Below are 19,645 nucleotides of genomic sequence, written 5' to 3'. Positions count from 1 at the left end.
CAAGCCTACAGCCACCAGATAAGATTTTTTTGTATTCTATGTTTGTACAACGTGAACCATTAACTGAAACTGTGAATAATCATTCTTGAACTTAAAAGAAATTGGTTCACACTGTTGTTTCATCCTAATCATACACCTATATAGGGCTCCTTCCTCGTGTTCGATTAATCTGAGTATTCTGTTGTATTCTCGTTTGAGAAATGCAACACCTGGAAACAGTCCTGAGGAGCGATGGGTACTCCACAAATTATATTAGAAGTGTAACTGAGCCAAACACTCGGCGAAGTAAGGAACCAGAAAAAGAAATGTCGGGTACAGCCTTTCTGCCATGCATTCCCAGAGTGACGGACAGAATCGGCCGTATATTGCGCAAACATGGCGTAAAGACGATCTTCAAACCGACAAGGAAGATCAAAGAGTGTCTTAGATCGGCGAAGGAGAAAAGAGACCCACTTGCAATGTCGGGAATATACCGCATACCATGCACATGCGGAAAAGTTTATGTCGGGATGACTGGACGGTCCATTAACACCAGGATCAAGGAGCATAAGCGACATTGCAGGTTGGGGCAGGTGGAGAAATCGGCCGTGGCAGAACACGCACTGAATGAGACCGACCACGTAATAAAATTCGCCGACACGGAAGTTCTGGCTGTAGAGAACCACTATCACACGCGCTTGTTCAGAGAAGCTGTAGAAATACAAAAACACGCGAACAGTTTGAACAAGAAAGAGGAAAGCCTTAAGGTAAACGGATCCTGGCTTCCCGTACTGCAGGTAGCAAGAGAACCGCACCGGAAATGACCGCGGAGAAGCCCTCGGACGTTGGCGCACCAGGTACATATAGTCTGCGCCCCGCGAGCTCGGCTCCAGTTCACCACCGGCAATGGAGGGTGAAGCTTTGACAATGCCAGCCACTCGTGCTGGCGAAACGTCAGAAAAATCATTAGATGAACGTCGGCCGAAGAACCCGAGACAGAAGCCAATAGGCAGTTTGTCAACAAGTGGCCACGAAAGCCTCAACAATTTTGTAACATTACATTTGTATGTTACAGTTCATAATTTTTTTATATCATAGAATGGGTTGGCTACTAACAAGTCATGCAGTGTTATTTTGAATGCTTGTTCTGGTAGATCTTGTTCAGTTTGTGGAAGCTCATTAAAAGTGATATTGACAGTCTGTGGTATGGAGTATAAATACATCTATTGCTTCATGTGTTGTAACAATATGTATTTTCTCTGTGTTATGCTTCTGGTGCTTTGTATAAATTAAAATGTAGTATATATACAGGGTTATTACAAATGATTGAAGCGATTTCACAGCTCTACAATAACTTTATTATTTGAGATATTTTCACAATGCTTTGCACACACATACAAAAACTCAAAAAGTTTTTTTAGGCATTCACAAATGTTCGATATGTGCCCCTTTAGTGATTTGGCAGACATCAAGCCGATAATCAAGTTCCTCCCGCACTCGGCGCAGCATGTCCCCATCAAAGAGTTCGAAAGCATCGTTGATGCGAGCTCGCAGTTCTGGCACGTTTCTTGGTAGAGGAGGTTTAAACACTGAATCTTTCACATAAACCCACAGAAAGAAATCGCATGGGGTTAAGTCGGGAGAGAGTGGAGGCCATGACATGAATTGCTGATCATGATCTCCACCGCGACCGATCCACCGGTTTTCCAATCTCCTGTTTAAGAAATGCCGAACATCATGATGGAAGTGCAGTGGAGCACCATCCTGTTGAAAGATGAAGTCGGCGCTGTCGGTCTCCAGTTGTGGCATGAGCCAATTTTCCAGCATGTCCAGATACACGTGTCCTGTAACGTTTTCTTCGCAGAAGAGAAAGGGGCCGTAAACTTTAAACTGTGAGATTGCACAAAACACTTAACTTTTGGTGAATTACGAATTTGCTGCACGAATGCGTGAGGATTCTCTACCGCCCAGATTCGCACATTGTGTCTGTTCACTTCACCATTAAGAAAAAATGTTGCTTCATCACTGAAAACAAGTTTCGCACTGTTCGCATCCTCTTCCATGAGCTGTTGCAACCGCGCCGAAAATTCAAAGCGTTTGACTTTATCATTGGATGTCAGGGCTTGTAGCAATTGTAAACGGTAAGGCTTCTGCTTTAGCCTTTTCCGTAAGATTTTCCAAACCGTCGGCTGTGGTACGTTTAGCTCCCTGCTTGCTTTATTCGTCGACTTCCGCGGGCTACGCGTGAAACTTGCCCGCACGCGTTCAACCGTTTCTTCACTCACTGCAGGCCGACCCGTTGATTTCCCCTTACAGAGGCATCCAGAAGCTTTAAACTGCGCATACCATCGCCGAATGGAGTTAGCAGTTGGTGGATCTTTGTTGAACTTCGTCCTGAAGTGTCGTTGCACTGTTTCAAGCACGACATACGCTTTCTCGGCTCCTGTCGCCATTTTGTCTCACTGCGCTCTCGAGCGCTCTGGCGGCAGAAACCTGAAGTGCGGCTTCAGACGAGGAAGACTTTATGAGTTTTTCTACGAATCTGTAGTGTGTCGTGACCATATGTCAATGAATGGAGCTACAGTGAATTTATGAAATCGCTTCAATCATTTGTAATAGCCCTGTATATAAGTTTATTACTGTCAAGACTTTTTGTACATAAAACAAATGATATTATGTTTTGCAAAAACGAAAAATTTATTGTTCTGATGTATATTTGAGGTACACAATCCCTAAGTCACCTTGAAAAATAAATTGCTCTTGTCAACTTACCACTAAAATACTGTACATGTTGATCCCAAGACAATTTGTTGTCTACATATACCCCCCAAAAGTTAACATAACTTGTCTTGCCTGATGGAAGCTAGTCTTTTAGACTAAAAACTATGTGATGTGTTCTGTTGATTCAGTAAGAATCCATTTGCTTTAAACCAGTAGGATGCTTGATCAATCGTCTTTGCAACACAAATTTTAAGGCTACTAAGATCATTACATTCAAATTCTTCAGAGAAAGCTGGAACTATAGAAATTCCTTGTAACTTGAAGGTGAGTCTGTATCTCCATTTGTGTGTACTGGAATTACCCTAGAAAATTTAAACTCATCAGGAAAATATCCCTTACATATACTCTTGTTTATACAATATGTTATGGAGTACACAATACAATCAACTACTTTCTTTTGCCTGTTACAAGATGTGTCATATACATCTACACTGATGTTTTCAACTGTTTTACTACTCTTAGAGAGAAATGAGGTGAGACCTTGGAGAAGGTAAATATATTTGTATTTGTTTAGTACCTACAATTTTTTTAAAAAGTAGTCCTGATGGATTGATAACAGGTTTGGTAACAGCATTTCTTACTTCTACAACTGATTTAATAAAAAGATCACCTTCAAAATTTGGCAGCTGATACATCGCCATCTACATTAGCAACATATGGACAATCATCTGAGGATTCAACAGAGACTAGTGGCTACAACACAAACTCATGTCAAACCAGGGCAAGTGTTAAGAAAACTGCATCTCTGGAAAAAAAAAGAAACCAACAATTAGTGTCTTTTTAATGTTTTCACAGAGGGGGAAGATGATTTTCTTCAAAGTCGTGTTGCTTCCCACAGCATCAATTGAACAGATACAATCTTAAAGATTTTTATTTAAATCGCCTGTGCCTTGGAGTTTGTTAATCCTAGGTATGAGGTGGAATAAAGGTTCTATCTCTAAATGTTTCTCAGACGCCGGAGTTTCTCATACAACCGAGGCGGCTGATGGAAGTGGTTCACAGGCCTAGTTTCAGTATCGGCACACATAAAAACTTGTGAATTTTTATTACACGTGGCCCTGCACACAATGCCCGGTTTATAGACTAAATCCTTCAGTTCATCGCCCCCAGCCCAGGCTTCTGCCGGCGCCACGGCAGGTAGCTCAGCATTGTTCTGCTGGAGACCTGTCTCGATGACCGGCTGCCCTGTCTGACCTGTACAGCTGTGGGCCTGTCCAGCAAGATTTACTGAGGGATGGACTCACTGCCAATTGCTTTCAACTCCCAACATGCCCTTTCTACGAGCTATGAACCATAAAAATACCTCTTGCTTTTAGTGCCCTACCAGGCTCCATCAACGTCTGCTCAGGCCATTAACTTCTAAAGTCTCTCTCAAGGTGCGGAAATTAGGTGAGAGAGTAACTTGTCCTCTCTCACTGCTCTGTACCTGTTGTTGATTTCTGCATGGGTGGTGTCTCACTTCAGTATTGTTTAATGTGACATGAACCAGAGGAAATCATTGAATATAGTAGGAGAATCTCATCCTGATATATAAAAGGTAACTTTGCCAATCAGGATTGCCCATGGCTAAAACACATCCTAGCTTGACCTCATTCATTCCGGGGGTCATTCACTCACATGAAGCTGCAAGCCAGCAAGAGTACATGAGAACTTTACTGTGAATAGTATGAATTACATCAGACCCAGGGGGTCATTGCTACATCACAGACTTCCATTAAACATTTGATAGGCGGTTAAAAGACCTTGCAGCAAAGAAATACATCCATTCACACCATATCTTGAGGTCATTTACAATGTTCTGGAGTATGAACTGTTCTCTGCCCATTGATTTACCCCTGCTCTGTCACTCATTTGGTGTCAATCATCAAGTACATAATTCTCAAATTCTCAGTGAACAAGGAAATCGCATGTGTAATCTGTTTGTCTTAGATCCTACATTGTGAAAATTTGTATATTATTTTTTACGGCATGGAAACAAATACAGGCACATAATCATAGCATTAATAAATGTGCAGAAAAATATATATCTGACGATCAAGACAGGTCAATTGATACATACAAGAAAACCGCAATTTGCGCCAGAGTGGAATGGCCTCTCACTCAGCTCATGACACGGAAGAAGTGACAGCAGACGTCTCTGGAGTTACCTCTCATCTCAAGGCAGCATCGGGCGACTGGGCAACAACCGGTATCTTTGGCAGCTTCTGGATCGCAGCTGGACTCTTGGCATCATCCTGATCAGGCAGCTGTTAGCTGTCAGCGACTGGCGTGACAGTATTGCATTTGACATGCAGCCCACCCCCTGGCGTAGAAATCCATTCAGCGTTAGTGGACAGCCCTGCTCTTCCCATTCGTCTCTGCATTGGAACACGCACCTGCAGGCACGGGACATCGGATTAGTTTGCCTTTTGTCGACGGGACACCTTACTCTCAGCACCCCACTGAGTTGGTTAGGCTCAGTGTGCGTGTCGACTGTGGTGGCACGCTACTCGCTTGCCCCTTGATTAGCAGCCTGGCGGGTCGTTGGCTGCTAGGGGGTTGTTGCCGGGGCGAGGTGGCATCCCCCTACCTGCGCTGGCTTGTGACATGCCGCATACAGTGGTAGACGACAGGGCTGGGTGACGTAGGCACATCAGCTGGCAGTGGACGGTCGCAGTGGGCGGTACAGTCCCTGCTCACCTGGGCCGCCACAGCTGATTCATTCCGACTGTCTGCTCCCTTCGCCCCTCAGGCGGGCCACAAGATGAGACGCAGGCCCATGAGGTGATGCAGGGGGGCTGACGCCAAATTCCTCATGGCAGCGTGAGCCACGGTGACAATCATCGCAAGTTGGATCGCAGTTTCAATACGCCATTTGCTGAGGAACTTTGGCTCTGGCACAGATGGCGACTACTTCTGCTATGTTAATAGATATAAGTTCAGAATCGGATTCCGATTCTGAGTTTGAGTTCGAAATGGTGTTTTACATCGCTTTGATGAAACAAAACCCAGAAAAAAGTGCGTACATGAAATCGGGAATTCGCTTTAACTAAGGAATTTGATGATGAAAAATTCACGAACTATTTTAGATTAAGGCGTGGTCAATTCCAAGAAGTGCATGGTCTCATCAAGAATGAAATTGACAGACAGGGATGCAGCTCTACAAGGCCGATTGGAAACAAGGAGAAGCTAGCTGTGTTTTTAAAGTAAGCTATTATGATTAACATATATCTCTCTATATATAGAAATGTTCTCTTGGTTTGTGTATAGCCACTAACGTCCGAAAGCTCTTGACCGATTGCTTTGAAATTTTGACACAACGTTCCATTCTAATACAGGATGGTTTTTAGGTACCTGTTCCTTTAATATATTATATATAACCTATATACATGTATTTTTTCACGATTTTTGGTAACAATAATATAAAATTGTATAAATTCATATATATATATATATATATATATATATATATATATATATATATATATATATATACTCCTGGAAATTGAAATAAGAACACCGTGAATTCATTGTCCCAGGAAGGGGAAACTTTATTGACACATTCCTGGGGTCAGATACATCACATGATCACACTGACAGAACCACAGGCACATAGACACAGGCAACAGAGCATGCACAATGTCGGCACTAGTACAGTGTATATCTACCTTTCGCAGCAATGCAGGCTGCTATTCTCCCATGGAGACGATCGTAGAGATGCTGGATGTAGTCCTGTGGAACGGCTTGCCATGCCATTTCCACCTGGCGCCTCAGTTGGACCAGCGTTCGTGCTGGACGTGCAGACCGCGTGAGACGACGCTTCATCCAGTCCCAAACATGCTCAATGGGGGACAGATCCGGAGATCTTGCTGGCCAGGGTAGTTGACTTACACCTTCTAGAGCACGTTGGGTGGCACGGGATACATGCGGACGTGCATTGTCCTGTTGGAACAGCAAGTTCCCTTGCCGGTCTAGGAATGGTAGAACGATGGGTTCGATGACGGTTTGGATGTACCGTGCACTATTCAGTGTCCCCTCGACGATCACCAGTGGTGTACGGCCAGTGTAGGAGATTGCTCCCCACACCACGATGCCGGGTGTTGGCCCTGTGTGCCTCGGTCGTATGCAGTCCTGATTGTGGCGCTCACCTGCACGGCGCCAAACACGCATACGACCATCATTGGCACCAAGGCAGAAGCGACTCTCATCGCTGAAGACGACACGTCTCCATTCGTCCCTCCATTCACGCCTGTCGCGACACCACTGGAGGCGGGCTGCATGATGTTGGGGCGTGAGCGGAAGACGGCCTAACGGTGTGCGGGACCGTAGCCCAGCTTCATGGAGACGGTTGCGAATGGTCCTCGCCGATACCCCAGGAGCAACAGTGTCCCTAATTTGCTGGGAAGTGGCGGTGCGGTCCCCTACGGCACTGCGTAGGATCCTACGGTCTTGGCGTGCATCCGTGCATCGCTGCGGTCCGGTCCCAGGTCGACGGGCACATGCACCTTCCGCCGACCATTGGCGACAACATCGATGTACTGTGGAGACCTCACGCCCCACGTGTTGAGCAATTCGGCGGTACGTCCACCCGGCCTCCCGCATGCCCACTATACGCCCTCGCTCAAAGTCCGTCAACTGCACATACGGTTCACGTCCACGCTGTCGCGGCATGCTACCAGTGTTAAAGACTGCGATGGAGCTCCGTATGCCACGGCAAACTGGCTGACACTGACGACGGCGGTGCACAAATGCTGCGCAGCTAGCGCCATTCGACGGCCAACACCGCGATTCCTGGTGTGTCCGCTGTGCCGTGCGTGTGATCATTGCTTGTACAGCCCTCTCGCAGTGTCCGGAGCAAGTATGGTGGGTCTGACACACCGGTGTCAATGTGTTCTTTTTTCCATTTCCAGGAGTGTATATATAGGGTGAGTCACCTAACATTACCGCTGGATATATTTCGTAAACCACATCAAATACTAACGAACCGATTCCACAGACCGAACATGAGGAGAGGGGTTAGCGTAGTTGGTTAATACAAACTATAAAAAAATGCACGGAAGTATGTTTTTTAACACAAACCTACGTTTTTTTTAAGTGGAACCCCGTTAGTTTTGTTAGCACATCTGAACATATAAACAAATACGTAATCAGTGCCGTTTGTTGCATTGTAAAATGTTAATTACATCTGGAGATATTGTAACCTAAAGTTGACGCTTGAGTACCACTCTTTAGCTGTTCGATCGTGTGTATCGGAGAGCACCGAATTACGTAGGGATCCAAAGGGAACGGTGATGGACCTTAAGTACAGAAGAGACTGGAACAGCACATTACGTCCACATGCTAACACCTTTTTACTGGTCTTTTTCACTGACGCACATTTACATTACCATGAGGGGTGAGGTACACGTACACACGTGGTTTCCGTTTTCAATTACGGAGTGGAATAGAGTGTGTCCCGACATGTCAGGCCAATAGATGTTCAATGTGGTGGCCATCATTTGCTGCACACAATTGCAATCTCTGGCGTAATGAATGTCGTACACGCCGCAGTACATCTGGTGTAATGTCGCCGCAGGCTGCCACAATACGTTGTTTCATATCCTCTGGGGTTGTAGGCACATCACGGTACACATTCTCCTTTAACGTACCCCACAGAAAGAAGTCCAGAGGTGTAAGATCAGGAGAACGGGCTGGCCAATTTATGCGTCCTCCACGTCCTATGAAACGCCCGTCGAACATCCTGTCAAGGGTCAGCCTAGTGTTAATTGCGGAATGTGCAGGTGCACCATCATGCTGATACCACATACGTCGACGCGTTTCCAGTGGGACATTTTCGAGCAACATTGGCAGATCATTCTGTAGAAACGCGATGTATGTTACAGCTGTTTGGGCCCCTGCAATGAAGTGAGGACCAATGAGGTGGTCGCCAATGATTCCGCACCATACATTTACAGTCCACGGTCGCTGTCGCTCTACCTGTCTGAGCCAGCGAGGATTGTCCACCAGTAATGCATGTTCCGTAGATTCACTGCCCCGTGGTTTGTGAAACCCGCTTCATCGGTAAACAGGTAGAACTGCAACGCATTCTCTGTTAATGCCCATTGACAGAATTGCACTCGATGATTAAAGTCATCACCATGTAATTGCTGATGTAGCGACACATGAAACGGGTGAAAGCGGTGACGATGCAGTATGCGCATGACACTACTTTGACTCAGTCCACCGGCTCTCGCAATGTCCCGTGTACTCATGTGTGGGTTCATGGCAACAGCAGCTAACACACCAACTGCACCCGCTTCTCCTGTGACGGGCCTGTTACGGACCCGTTTGCGTGCTACGACCATACCTGTTGCATACAGTTGGCGGTAGATGTTTTGCAATGTGCGGCACGTTGGATGCTCTCTGTCCGGGTACCGTTCTGCATACACCCTGCAGGCTTCAGCTGCATTTCGTCGACACTCGCCATAGATGAGTATCTTCTCCGCCTTTTCAGATTTCGAATACACCATGGTCACAGTTCCTACAACACTACACTATCACAGACGTCTGATAACACGGTGTACTACAGTTGGTCTGCGTGCGGAGACGAATGCAGAATAACAATAGCAGCAAGCGCTACATGCGGACACTGAGACAGCTAGACCAAACCACAACAGTGCACTACAGCCACACTCGTAAACACGGTCGTCATCGTAAACATGTCCCTGCAGATGCTGCTCGCCGACCGTGGCCCGTGTTTGTTACAACACGCAACTGAACGTCGGAGGTTTCAAGCGTCAACTTTAGGTTACAATATCTCCGGATGTAATTAACATTTTACAATGCAACAAACGGCACTGATTACGTATTTGTTTATATGTTCAGATGTGCTAACAAAACTGACGTGGTTCCATTTTAAAAAACGTAGGTTTGTGTTAAAAAACATACTTCCGTGCATTTTTGTATGGTTTGTATTAAACAATTACACTAGCCCCTCTCCTCACGTTCGGTCTGTGGAATCGGTTCGTCAGTATTTGATGTGGTTTACGAAATATATCCAGCGGTAACGTTAGGTGACTCACCCTGTATATATAGAGCTGTAATGTATGAATTTATACAAATTCTACTAGAATTTACATGCGCGTAGTCCAGTGCAACGTTGTGTCCAAATTCCAAAGCATTGGAACTAGGGTTACTATATATCCAAATGAAGCAACCGAGGGTATTATAGTCTTTATGTGAACACAATGGCTTAATTTTTTTAATATACAAATATAAAAGCATATTTCTCGCTTCCTCGAACTTTCTTAAGTAACTATTCCTTGGATTAATTGTATCATAGATTGGAGAACATGTGAGGTCTTTACATGATATAAAAGGCACTGTCCTGATTGACTGAGTGATTGACTCATAACGCCCAGTCGAAACCATTGACGATAGTGTAGGATGTATACACATTTCCCATCCCTATTTAGCAACTGCGGAAGTATAGCCGGGTCCGCTGATTGCCTATACTTCTGTATGCGATATAATATTGCCATCACCGATGGCAGAGGGTAACAGTTTAGTGTTCATAGAAAACTCTTTATTGAATAAACATTATAATATTCAAATGGCCAAAATATTCTGTAATAACACACAAATACCGTCTGCACAGCAAATGTAAATAGCAAAGTTTTTACTAACATTCAGTTTTCAGAGAAATCATTAATAAGTGTGAGCAGATCATGCCGATTTAAGACCGTAGTAGAAGTGCTTTGTTGCAACAATCATCTTGTGTAGTAAGCGATGGACTGTTGGAATGTAAAGAATGGGATGGAGTTGATGAACTAGAGTAGGATGGACTGGGGGATTGGTTACTGTGGCCGGCCGAAGTGGCCGTGCGGTTAAAGGCGCTGCAGTCTGGAACCGCAAGACCGCTACGGTCGCAGGTTCGAATCCTGCCTCGGGCATGGATGTTTGTGATGTCCTTAGGTTAGTTAGGTTTAACTAGTTCTAAGTTCTAGGGGACTAATAACCTCAGCAGTTGAGTCCCATAGAGCTCAGAGCCATTTGAACCATTGGTTACTGTACAGGGACAACTCGTGATATGATGGCCGCTGAACTGTGTTAGACTGTGGAGTTCTCACAGGAATGTTGAGCAACGAGGCCTCCATTTCTGTAACCACACGGAAAATGTCATTTCTGATGACATACTGAGATGACAGTGGCCTGCATCTGGTCATCTGGTACATTGACATGAAGAAGTGGTACAGAGGATCGTTTGGAGCACTCGTTTGTGCCAACAGATTTCTTCTTTCTTCTGATCTCGATCTTCTTCGTTCTTCATGTTGTTCGATGCTTCGTTTGAGTAATCCAGCAATAGTGTCTTTCTTCTTTTTTTTTTTTTTTTTTTTTTTTTTTTTTCAGATGTCGGTTCTTGTGGCGGAGGTGAAATTTCAGGAAGTGCCCGTGATTGAAGTTCGTCCTGCGCACTTCTGATTACCTGCTGCATGTTGAGTGATTCCTCACCCTCGTCGACTACATCAGTTGGACTACCAGTGATACAATTTTGTGATGTGGTTTCATTATCATCAGTGATTCGTTTAGGTTCCCTTCTCGTGTTTTATTGGCCATATACGATTGTAGAAATCCCATCTGCTTTTGAAATTTCCATTCTTTAACCGATTCAGCCGGTGCCCCACTTTTCATGGATTTTTGCTGTCTTCTGAGAGCATCTCTCAGCGAATGTCTCAATTTCTCCCACAACGCTTTCGCTTCAACACCTGCAACAACGCTGTCAAAAGAGAATTTCGCTATTTCAATTATTCACTTTTTAATTAAAAAATAAACAAATGCAGCTACAAATCTATCACTCCTTTTAATTTTTTTCTTTTATGTTGTAGGTATTTGGCGACAGGAAACACATACAGAACTATTGCATACAGCTACAGAATGGGAGAACGAACGATCTCTAACATCGTATCGGATGTATCTCAAGCTGTATGGAAAGTAATGCAACCAATATTTATGCCAGAACCCACAAAAGAACAGTGGGAATCAATCGCAGCTGGTTTCCAACGAAGATGGCAATTCCCACACTGCATAGGCGCCATTGATGGGAAACATGTAGTAATAAGAAAACCTGGTAAAACTGGATCCTCCTATTTCAATTATAAACACACTTTCTCCATCGTGCTAATGGCTACCGTAGACTACGAGTATAAATTCATTACTATTGATGTTGGGGCACAAGGGAGGTTCAGTGATGGAAGCATTTTCAATACAAGCGTTTTGGCAGAAAGAATGATGAAACGCACTTTACACCTTCCGTCACCTGCAGCACTACTTCCAATACAGGAGGCAATGCCTTTCGTATTTGTAGGCGATGAGGCATTTCCTTTATGTGAGAATTTGATGCGACCTTATCCAAAACGAAGCATCACTGACAATTATGAAAACAAAGTGTTCAACTATAGACTGTCAAGAGCACGCCAAACGGCAGAGTGCGGTTTTAGTATACTTGCTTCGCGTTTTCGAGTTTTTCGAGCATAATTTGAAATTAAAGTAGATAGTGTTATCAGTGTTGTGAAGGCAGCCTGTGTGTTGCACAACTATTTAATTACTTCTAAAGCTGAAATAAGTGGAGACGACACTATGGAGGATATGCCAGAGGATCAAATGCGACCATTATTACAATCAAATTTAACACGAAGTTCACAGAAAGCTTTTACAATTTACAGAACTTCACTATATACTTTAACAGTACAGGAATGGTTACTTGGCAAAGGGAAAGTGTTTCGAAAGGAAAGTGCTGAGAAACTAAGAATATCCATACAGCTACGACATAATGTTTCAAATACGTAAATTAATTCATAATATTTATGTCATGCTTCCCCCCATGAACCATGGACCTTGCCGTTGGTGGGGAGGCTTGCGTGCCTCAGCGATACAGATGGCCATACCGTAGGTGCAACCACAACGGAGGGGCATCTGTTGAGAGGCCAGACAAACATGTGGTTCCTGAAGAGGGGCAGCAGCCTTTTCAGTAGTTGCAGGGGCAACAGTCTGGATGATTGACTGATCTGGCCTTGTAACATTAACCAAAACGGCCTTGCTGTGCTGGTACTGCGAACGGCTGAAAGCAAGGGGAAACTACAGCCGTAATTTTTCCCGAGGACATGCAGCTCTACTGTATGATTAAATGATGATGGCGTCCTCTTGGGTAAAATATTCCGGAGGTAAAATAGTCCCCCATTCGGATCTCCGGGCGGGGACTACTCAAGAGGACGTCGTTATCAGGAGAAAGGAAACTGGCGTTCTACGGATCGGAGCGTGGAATGTCAGATCACTTAATCGGGCAGGTAGGTTAGAAAATTTAAAAAGGGAAATGGATAGGTTAAAGTTAGATATAGTGGGAATTAGTGAAGTTCGGTGGCAGGAGGAACAAGACTTTTGGTCAGGTGATTACAGGGTTATAAATACAAAATCAAATAGGGGTAATGCAGGAGTAGGTTTAATAATGAATAAAAGAATAGGAGTGCGGGTTAGCTACTACAAACAGCATAGTGAACGCATTATTGTGGCCAAGATAGACACAAAGCCCATGCCTACTACAGTAGTACAAGTTTATATGCCAACTAGCTCTGCAGATGATGAAGAAATAGATGAAATGTATGACGAGATAAAAGAAATTATTCAGGTAGTGAAGGGAGACGAAAATTTAATAGTCATGGGTGACTGGAATTCGTCAGTAGGAAAAGGGAGAGAAGGAAACATAGTAGGTGAATATGGATTGGGGGGAAGGAATGAAAGAGGAAGCCGCCTTGTAGAATTTTGCACAGAGCATAACTTAATCATAGCTAACACTTGGTTCAAGAATCATGAAAGGAGGCTGTATACATGGAAGAAGCCTGGAGATACTGACAGGTTTCAGATAGATTATATAATGGTAAGACAGAGATTCAGGAACCAGGTTTTAAATTGTAAGACATTTCCAGGGGCAGATGTGGATTCTGACCACAATCTATTGGTTATGAACTGCAGATTGAAACTGAAGAAACTGCAAAAAGGTGGGAATTTAAGGAGATGGGATCTGGATAAACTGAAAGAACCAGAGGTTGTAGAGAGTTTCAGGGAGAGCATAAGGGAACAATTGACAGGAATGGGGGAAAGAAATACAGTAGAAGAAGAATGGGTAGCTCTGAGGGATGAAGTGGTGAAGGCAGCAGACGATCAAGTAGGTAAAAAGACGAGGGCTAATAGAAATCCTTGGGTAACAGAGGAAATATTGAATTTAATTGATGAAAGGAGAAAATATAAAAATGCAGTAAATGAAGCAGGCAAAAAGGAATACAAACGTCTCAAAAATGAAATCGACAGGAAGTGCAAAATGGCTAAGCAGGGATGGCTAGAGGACAAATGTAAGGATGTAGAGGCTTGTCTCACTAGGGGTAAGATAGATACTGCCTACAGGAAAATTAAAGAGACCTTTGGAGAGAAGAGAACCACTTGTATGAATATCAAGAGCTCAGATGGAAACCCAGTTCTAAGCAAAGAAGGGAAGGCAGAAAGGTGGAAGGAGTATATAGAGGGTTTATACAAGGGAGATGTACTTGAGGAAAAAATTATGGAAATGGAAGAGGATGTAGATGAAGATGAAATGGGAGATAAGATACTGCGTGAAGAGTTTGACAGAGCACTGAAAGACCTGAGTCGAAACAAGGCCCCGGGAGTAGACAACATTCCATTAGAACTACTGATGGCCTCGGGAGAGCCAGTCCTGAAAAAACTCTACCATCTGGTGAGCAAGATGTATGAGACAGGCGAAATACCCTCAGACTTCAAGAAGAATATAATAATTCCAATCCCAAAGAAAGCAGGTGTTGACAGATGTGAAAATTACCGAACTATCAGTTTAATAAGTCACAGCTGCAAAATACTAACGCGAATTCTTTACAGACGAATGGAAAAACTGGTAGAAGCCGACCTCGGGGATGATCAGTTTGGATTCCGTAGAAATGTTGGAACACGCGAGGCAATACTGACCTTACGACTTATCTTGGAAGAAAGATTAAGAAAAGGCAAACCTACGTTTCTAGCATTTGTAGACTTAGAGAAAGCTTTTGACAATGTTGACTGGAATACTCTCTTTCAAATTCTGAAGGTGGCAGGGGTAAAATACAGGGAGCGAAAGGCTATTTACAATTTGTACAGAAACCAGATGGCAGTTATAAGAGTCGAGGGGCATGAAAGGGAAGCAGTGGTTGGGAAGGGAGTGAGACAGGGTTGTAGCCTGTCCCCGATGTTATTCAATCTGTATATTGAGCAAGCAGTAAAGGAAACAAAAGAAAAATTCGGAGTAGGTATTAAAATTCATGGAGAAGAAGTAAAAACTTTGAGGTTCGCCGATGACATTGTAATTCTGTCAGAGACAGCAAAGGACTTGGAAGAGCAGTTGAACGGAATGGACAGTGTCTTGAAAGGAGGATATAAGATGAACATCAACAAAAGCAAAACGAGGATAATGGAATGTAGTCAAATTAAGTCGGGTGATGCTGAGGGAATTAGATTAGGAAATGAGACACTTAAAGTAGTAAAGGAGTTTTGCTATTTAGGGAGTAAAATAACCGATGATGGTCGAAGTAGAGAGGATATAAAATGTAGACTGGCAATGGCAAGGAAAGCGTTTCTCAAGAAGAGAAATTTGTTAACATCGAGTATAGATTTAGGTGTCAGGAAGTCGTTTCTGAAAGTATTTGTATGGAGTGTAGCCATGTATGGAAGTGAAACATGGACGATAACCAGTTTGGACAAGAATCGAATAGAAGCTTTCGAAATGTGGTGCTACAGAAGAATGCTGAAGATAAGGTGGGTAGATCACGTAACTAATGAGGAGGTATTGAATAGGATTGGGGAGAAGAGAAGTTTGTGGCACAACTTGACTAGAAGAAGGGATCGGTTGGTAGGACATGTTTTGAGGCATCAAGGGATCACAAATTTAGCATTGGAGGGCAGCGTGGAGGGTAAAAATCGTAGAGGGAGACCAAGAGATCAATACACTAAGCAGATTCAGAAGGATGTAGGTTGCATTAGGTACTGGGAGATGAAGAAGCTTGCACAGGATAGAGTAGCATGGAGAGCTGCATCAAACCAGTCTCAGGACTGAAGACCACAACAACAACAACATGTCATGCTTCTATTTTGTGAAACAATACATTGGTACATGTTAATTGCAATAAAAGTCTTTATGTTGGGATCAAAATTTTAATTGATTTACTCGAAAAATGCTATTATTATAAACCATCCCGTACAGCCTGCAAATTCAACCACCTCACACTAACACCACCGATTTCCAAACTTGACCCATGGCCATCCCTTTCATATCGCTAGGCCTGCTACAAGTGGGCCACGTAAACACACAGTACCTACTGCCCCAGTGTAACGACTGTACAGCATGGGCCACGTAAACACACAGTACCTACTGCCCCAGTGTAACGACTGTACAGCATGGGCCACGTAAACACACAGTACCTACTGCCCCAGTGTAACGACTGTACAGCATGTGCGCCGACTACGTGCATGTGCCAGTGCCGGAGCAACCACAAACATGCCGCACCCACAACATTTTTAGTTTGATAAAAATAAAATGAATATTTCTCACTTGCCTTTATAAAAAGTAGAGAACTATTATACCACTGAGATAGAAGTTAAAATTTCTGACCACTAAACAATGTCTTTTTTTTTCCCAGAAGGGTTTGCACATAGCATGGAATCCCTTGTTTTCGGCTTGCTTTCATTTCCTGATAAGTGATACGATACAAGACGCCTGATTCCATTCGTCAACAGTTGTTTTTAAATATGTCCTTGCCAATATTGAGCAATAATAAAGAATAATCCGAAATACAAAGAAGCCGATTACTATTTTTTTAAACATAACAGCGGTGTCGTTTAAGATTTCAGTGCAATTGTTTTCACCTAATATGGATTGTTATCGTTTTGTTTGTTGAGACCATGGTTTGAAGGATACCGGAGCATTTGTTGTTGACTGACGTGGTTGTAAGCCCTTATGTGGGAGAGATTTTTATTAAATTTTCTTTTTTCCATGTTTAACAAAGTTTGGTAAGAATGGCTGACTAGCTGTCTGGCTACAGGTTCTCACGCCGAAGAAGGCACGAGGAGGACCATATGGCGTGAGTCAGAGTAGCTGGTGAGAAAAGCCCTTGCTGTCGCCAGGACTACTGTATATATAGCGAGAAGTGGGCAAATTTCATTATTATCAATTAACAGAAACAGTATTTTCGCATACAGACATTAGCAGAAACAGACTCCTATTAGGCATCAGGACTATCCAACAACAACTCAATTTAAACAGTGCTCATAGAACTTCGTGTCATTCTCTTTATATATCAGAAATGTACTCGGACGACAGTTTCGATTCTATATTGATATCAAAGACGTCGTTAAATCCATCTATTCCGTTTTCACTGGTAGATATGGAGGGCTACACGCTAGTAAGGAATGATATTGTAAGGAAGCCAGGCATCTTTTTTGATAAACATTTAACCAGGACAGAGCACATCACGAAAATTTGCTACAGAGTTTTAACAATGTCAATGTAGAATGTTAACAACTAATTACAATGCAACTGACCATTTCGTATGTCCGTTTCCTTGGCCACTTCCTTCCACTTCTCAGCTTTCAGCTTCGTTTTCAAGTAATCTTCATGGCTTGTATCGTACAGAACTTTGCGAAAACGTACGGCTTCAATTAGCTTTTCCTCCATTTCGAACTACCAACAGTCAGAAGCACCGTGAGCCTCGCAGTAAACTGCGTACAGGAGACTGCGGTCCGCAGGGTCACCAAGCGCAGGAACTGCGTCACGTCACGCTGCGCTCTAACGTGCGCCGGACCATTCAGTTGTGTGGTTCGCAAAAACTCACCGTGAGTCACCCTGCGTCACCTCACGGACCTGCGTCTCATCTGAACTGGCTGGCGTGGGCAGTAACGTCCTGTCTGCCATGTTGGTTCCGGAGTCTGCACAATCCTCAAGTGTGGTCAAGTGCCGTATTCCCTTGCAAATGTCATTACATCGGTGTAATCCATTTACAGAAAAAGAAAATAATGATGAATACAATTTTTTTCTTTACTTAATATATTTATTTATTTTATTACTAAGGACACAGATCAAAAAATAAATTTAATGACTGCAGGGTAGTGTTAACGTTGTATGTACGTAAATTTTGTGGTGTGAGGTGTCTATACTTGTGTGTGCTCGTGATTCTGTTAGGTTTTTGGTTAGTTCTACTCCTGTCATGCACTCTAATTTTACGCAGGCGTTTCTTCTATACCTCCACCAAACGTACAGACTTCTTCCAATACTAAATACTAACTTATTGTACTACCCTATGCCTTTGCTAATACTACCAAAGCGAATTTTCATGCATTTTTATTCCGTGTGTACTCCTCCTTTATTTTTCGATGTCCGGCGGTATTGTCGCTGACGCTAAGTGGCCAGGAAGTGCGTCTACTCACGCAGGTGTTGGTGACTTGCCTGAAACCTTTGTAGCGGCATTTATGGTTATATAGTACAAGGATGCCTCCGGTCTCCTGTGTCAGGATCGCTGCTGCTGAAATGAAACACAAGCATACTTCATTATATAGATACACTACAGGCCATTAAAGTTGCTACACCACGAAGACGACGTGCTACAGACGCGAAATTTAACCGACAGGAAGAAGATGCTGTGATGTGCAAATGATTAGCTTTTCAGAGCATTCACACAAGGTTGGCGCCCGTGGCGACACCTACAACTTGCTGACACGAGGAAAGTTTCCAACTGATTTTTCATACACAAACAGCAGTTGACCGGCGTTGACTGGTGAAACGTTGTTGTGATGCCTCGTGTAAGGAGGAGACATGCGTCCATCACATTTCCGACTTTGATGAAGGTCGGGTTGTAGCCTATGCGATTGCAGCTTATCGTATCGCGACATTGCTGCTCGCGTTCGTCGAGATCCAATGACTGTTAGCAGAATATGGAATCGGTGGGTTCAGGAGGGTAATACGGAACGCCGTGCTGGATCCCAACGGCCTCGTATCACTAGCAGTCGAGATGACAGGCATCTTATCCGCATGGCTGTAACGGATCGTGCAGCCACGTCTCGATCCCTGAGTCAACAGATGGGGACGTTTGCAAGACAACTACCTGCACGAACAGTTCGACGACGTTTGCAGCAGCATGGACTATCAGCTCGGAGACCATTGCTGCGGTTACCCTTGACGCTGCATCAGAGACAGGAGCGCCTGCGATGGTGTACTCAATGACGAACTTGTGTGCACGAATGGCAAAACGTCATTTTTTGGGAGGAATCCAGGTTCTGTTTACAGCATCATGATGGTCACATCCGTGTTTGGCGACATCACGGTGAACGCACATTGGAAGCGTGTATTCGTCATCGCCATACTGGCGTATCACCCAGCGTGATGGTATGGCGTGCAATTGGTTACACGTCTCGGTCACCTCTTGTTCGCATTGACGGCATTTTGAACAGTGGACGTTACATTTCAGATGTGTTACGACCCGTGGCTCTACCCTTCATTCAATCCCTGCGAAACCCTACATTTCAGCAGGATAATGCACGACCGCATGTTGCAGGTCCTGTATGGGCCTTTCTGGATACGGAAAATGTTCGACTGCTGCCCTGGCCATCACATTCTCCAGATCTCTCACCAATTGAAAACGTCTGGTCAATGGTGGCCGAGCAAGTGGCTCGTCACAATATAAGTAGGCGGTTTAGGTTCTTATATTGGTAACGCCACGTAGCGCTCTGTATGAAAATCACTGGCTGTGCTGTGTGCAGTCTGTGGCTGGGTGGCATTGTTGGAATTTGCTATTGTAGTGTTGCGCAGTTGGCTGTTAACAGCGCGTAGCGTTGCGCAGTTGGA

The 19,645-nt window shown here is 44.0% G+C and overlaps 1 protein-coding gene across 1 annotated transcript in view; it reads right to left on the bottom strand.

The window, feature by feature from the left end:
• The window catches only part of LOC126248820 (uncharacterized), a 35,561-nt gene extending 18,040 nt beyond the window's left edge, over window positions 1-17,521 (bottom strand). The window contains exon 1 of the mRNA XM_049950233.1: window positions 17,350-17,521. Within this exon, the coding sequence (XP_049806190.1) occupies window positions 17,350-17,482 (133 nt within the window). The 5' untranslated portion in view covers window positions 17,483-17,521. The remainder of the gene's footprint in view (window positions 1-17,349) is intronic.
• Between the last annotated feature and the right edge of the window lie 2,124 nt (window positions 17,522-19,645).

This window comes from Schistocerca nitens, chromosome 3 (assembly GCF_023898315.1).
Source record: "Schistocerca nitens isolate TAMUIC-IGC-003100 chromosome 3, iqSchNite1.1, whole genome shotgun sequence".
NCBI lineage: Eukaryota > Metazoa > Arthropoda > Insecta > Orthoptera > Acrididae > Schistocerca > Schistocerca nitens.
The sequence above is the reverse complement of the archived record's forward strand: the minus strand, read 5'-3'. Positions and strand labels throughout refer to the sequence as shown.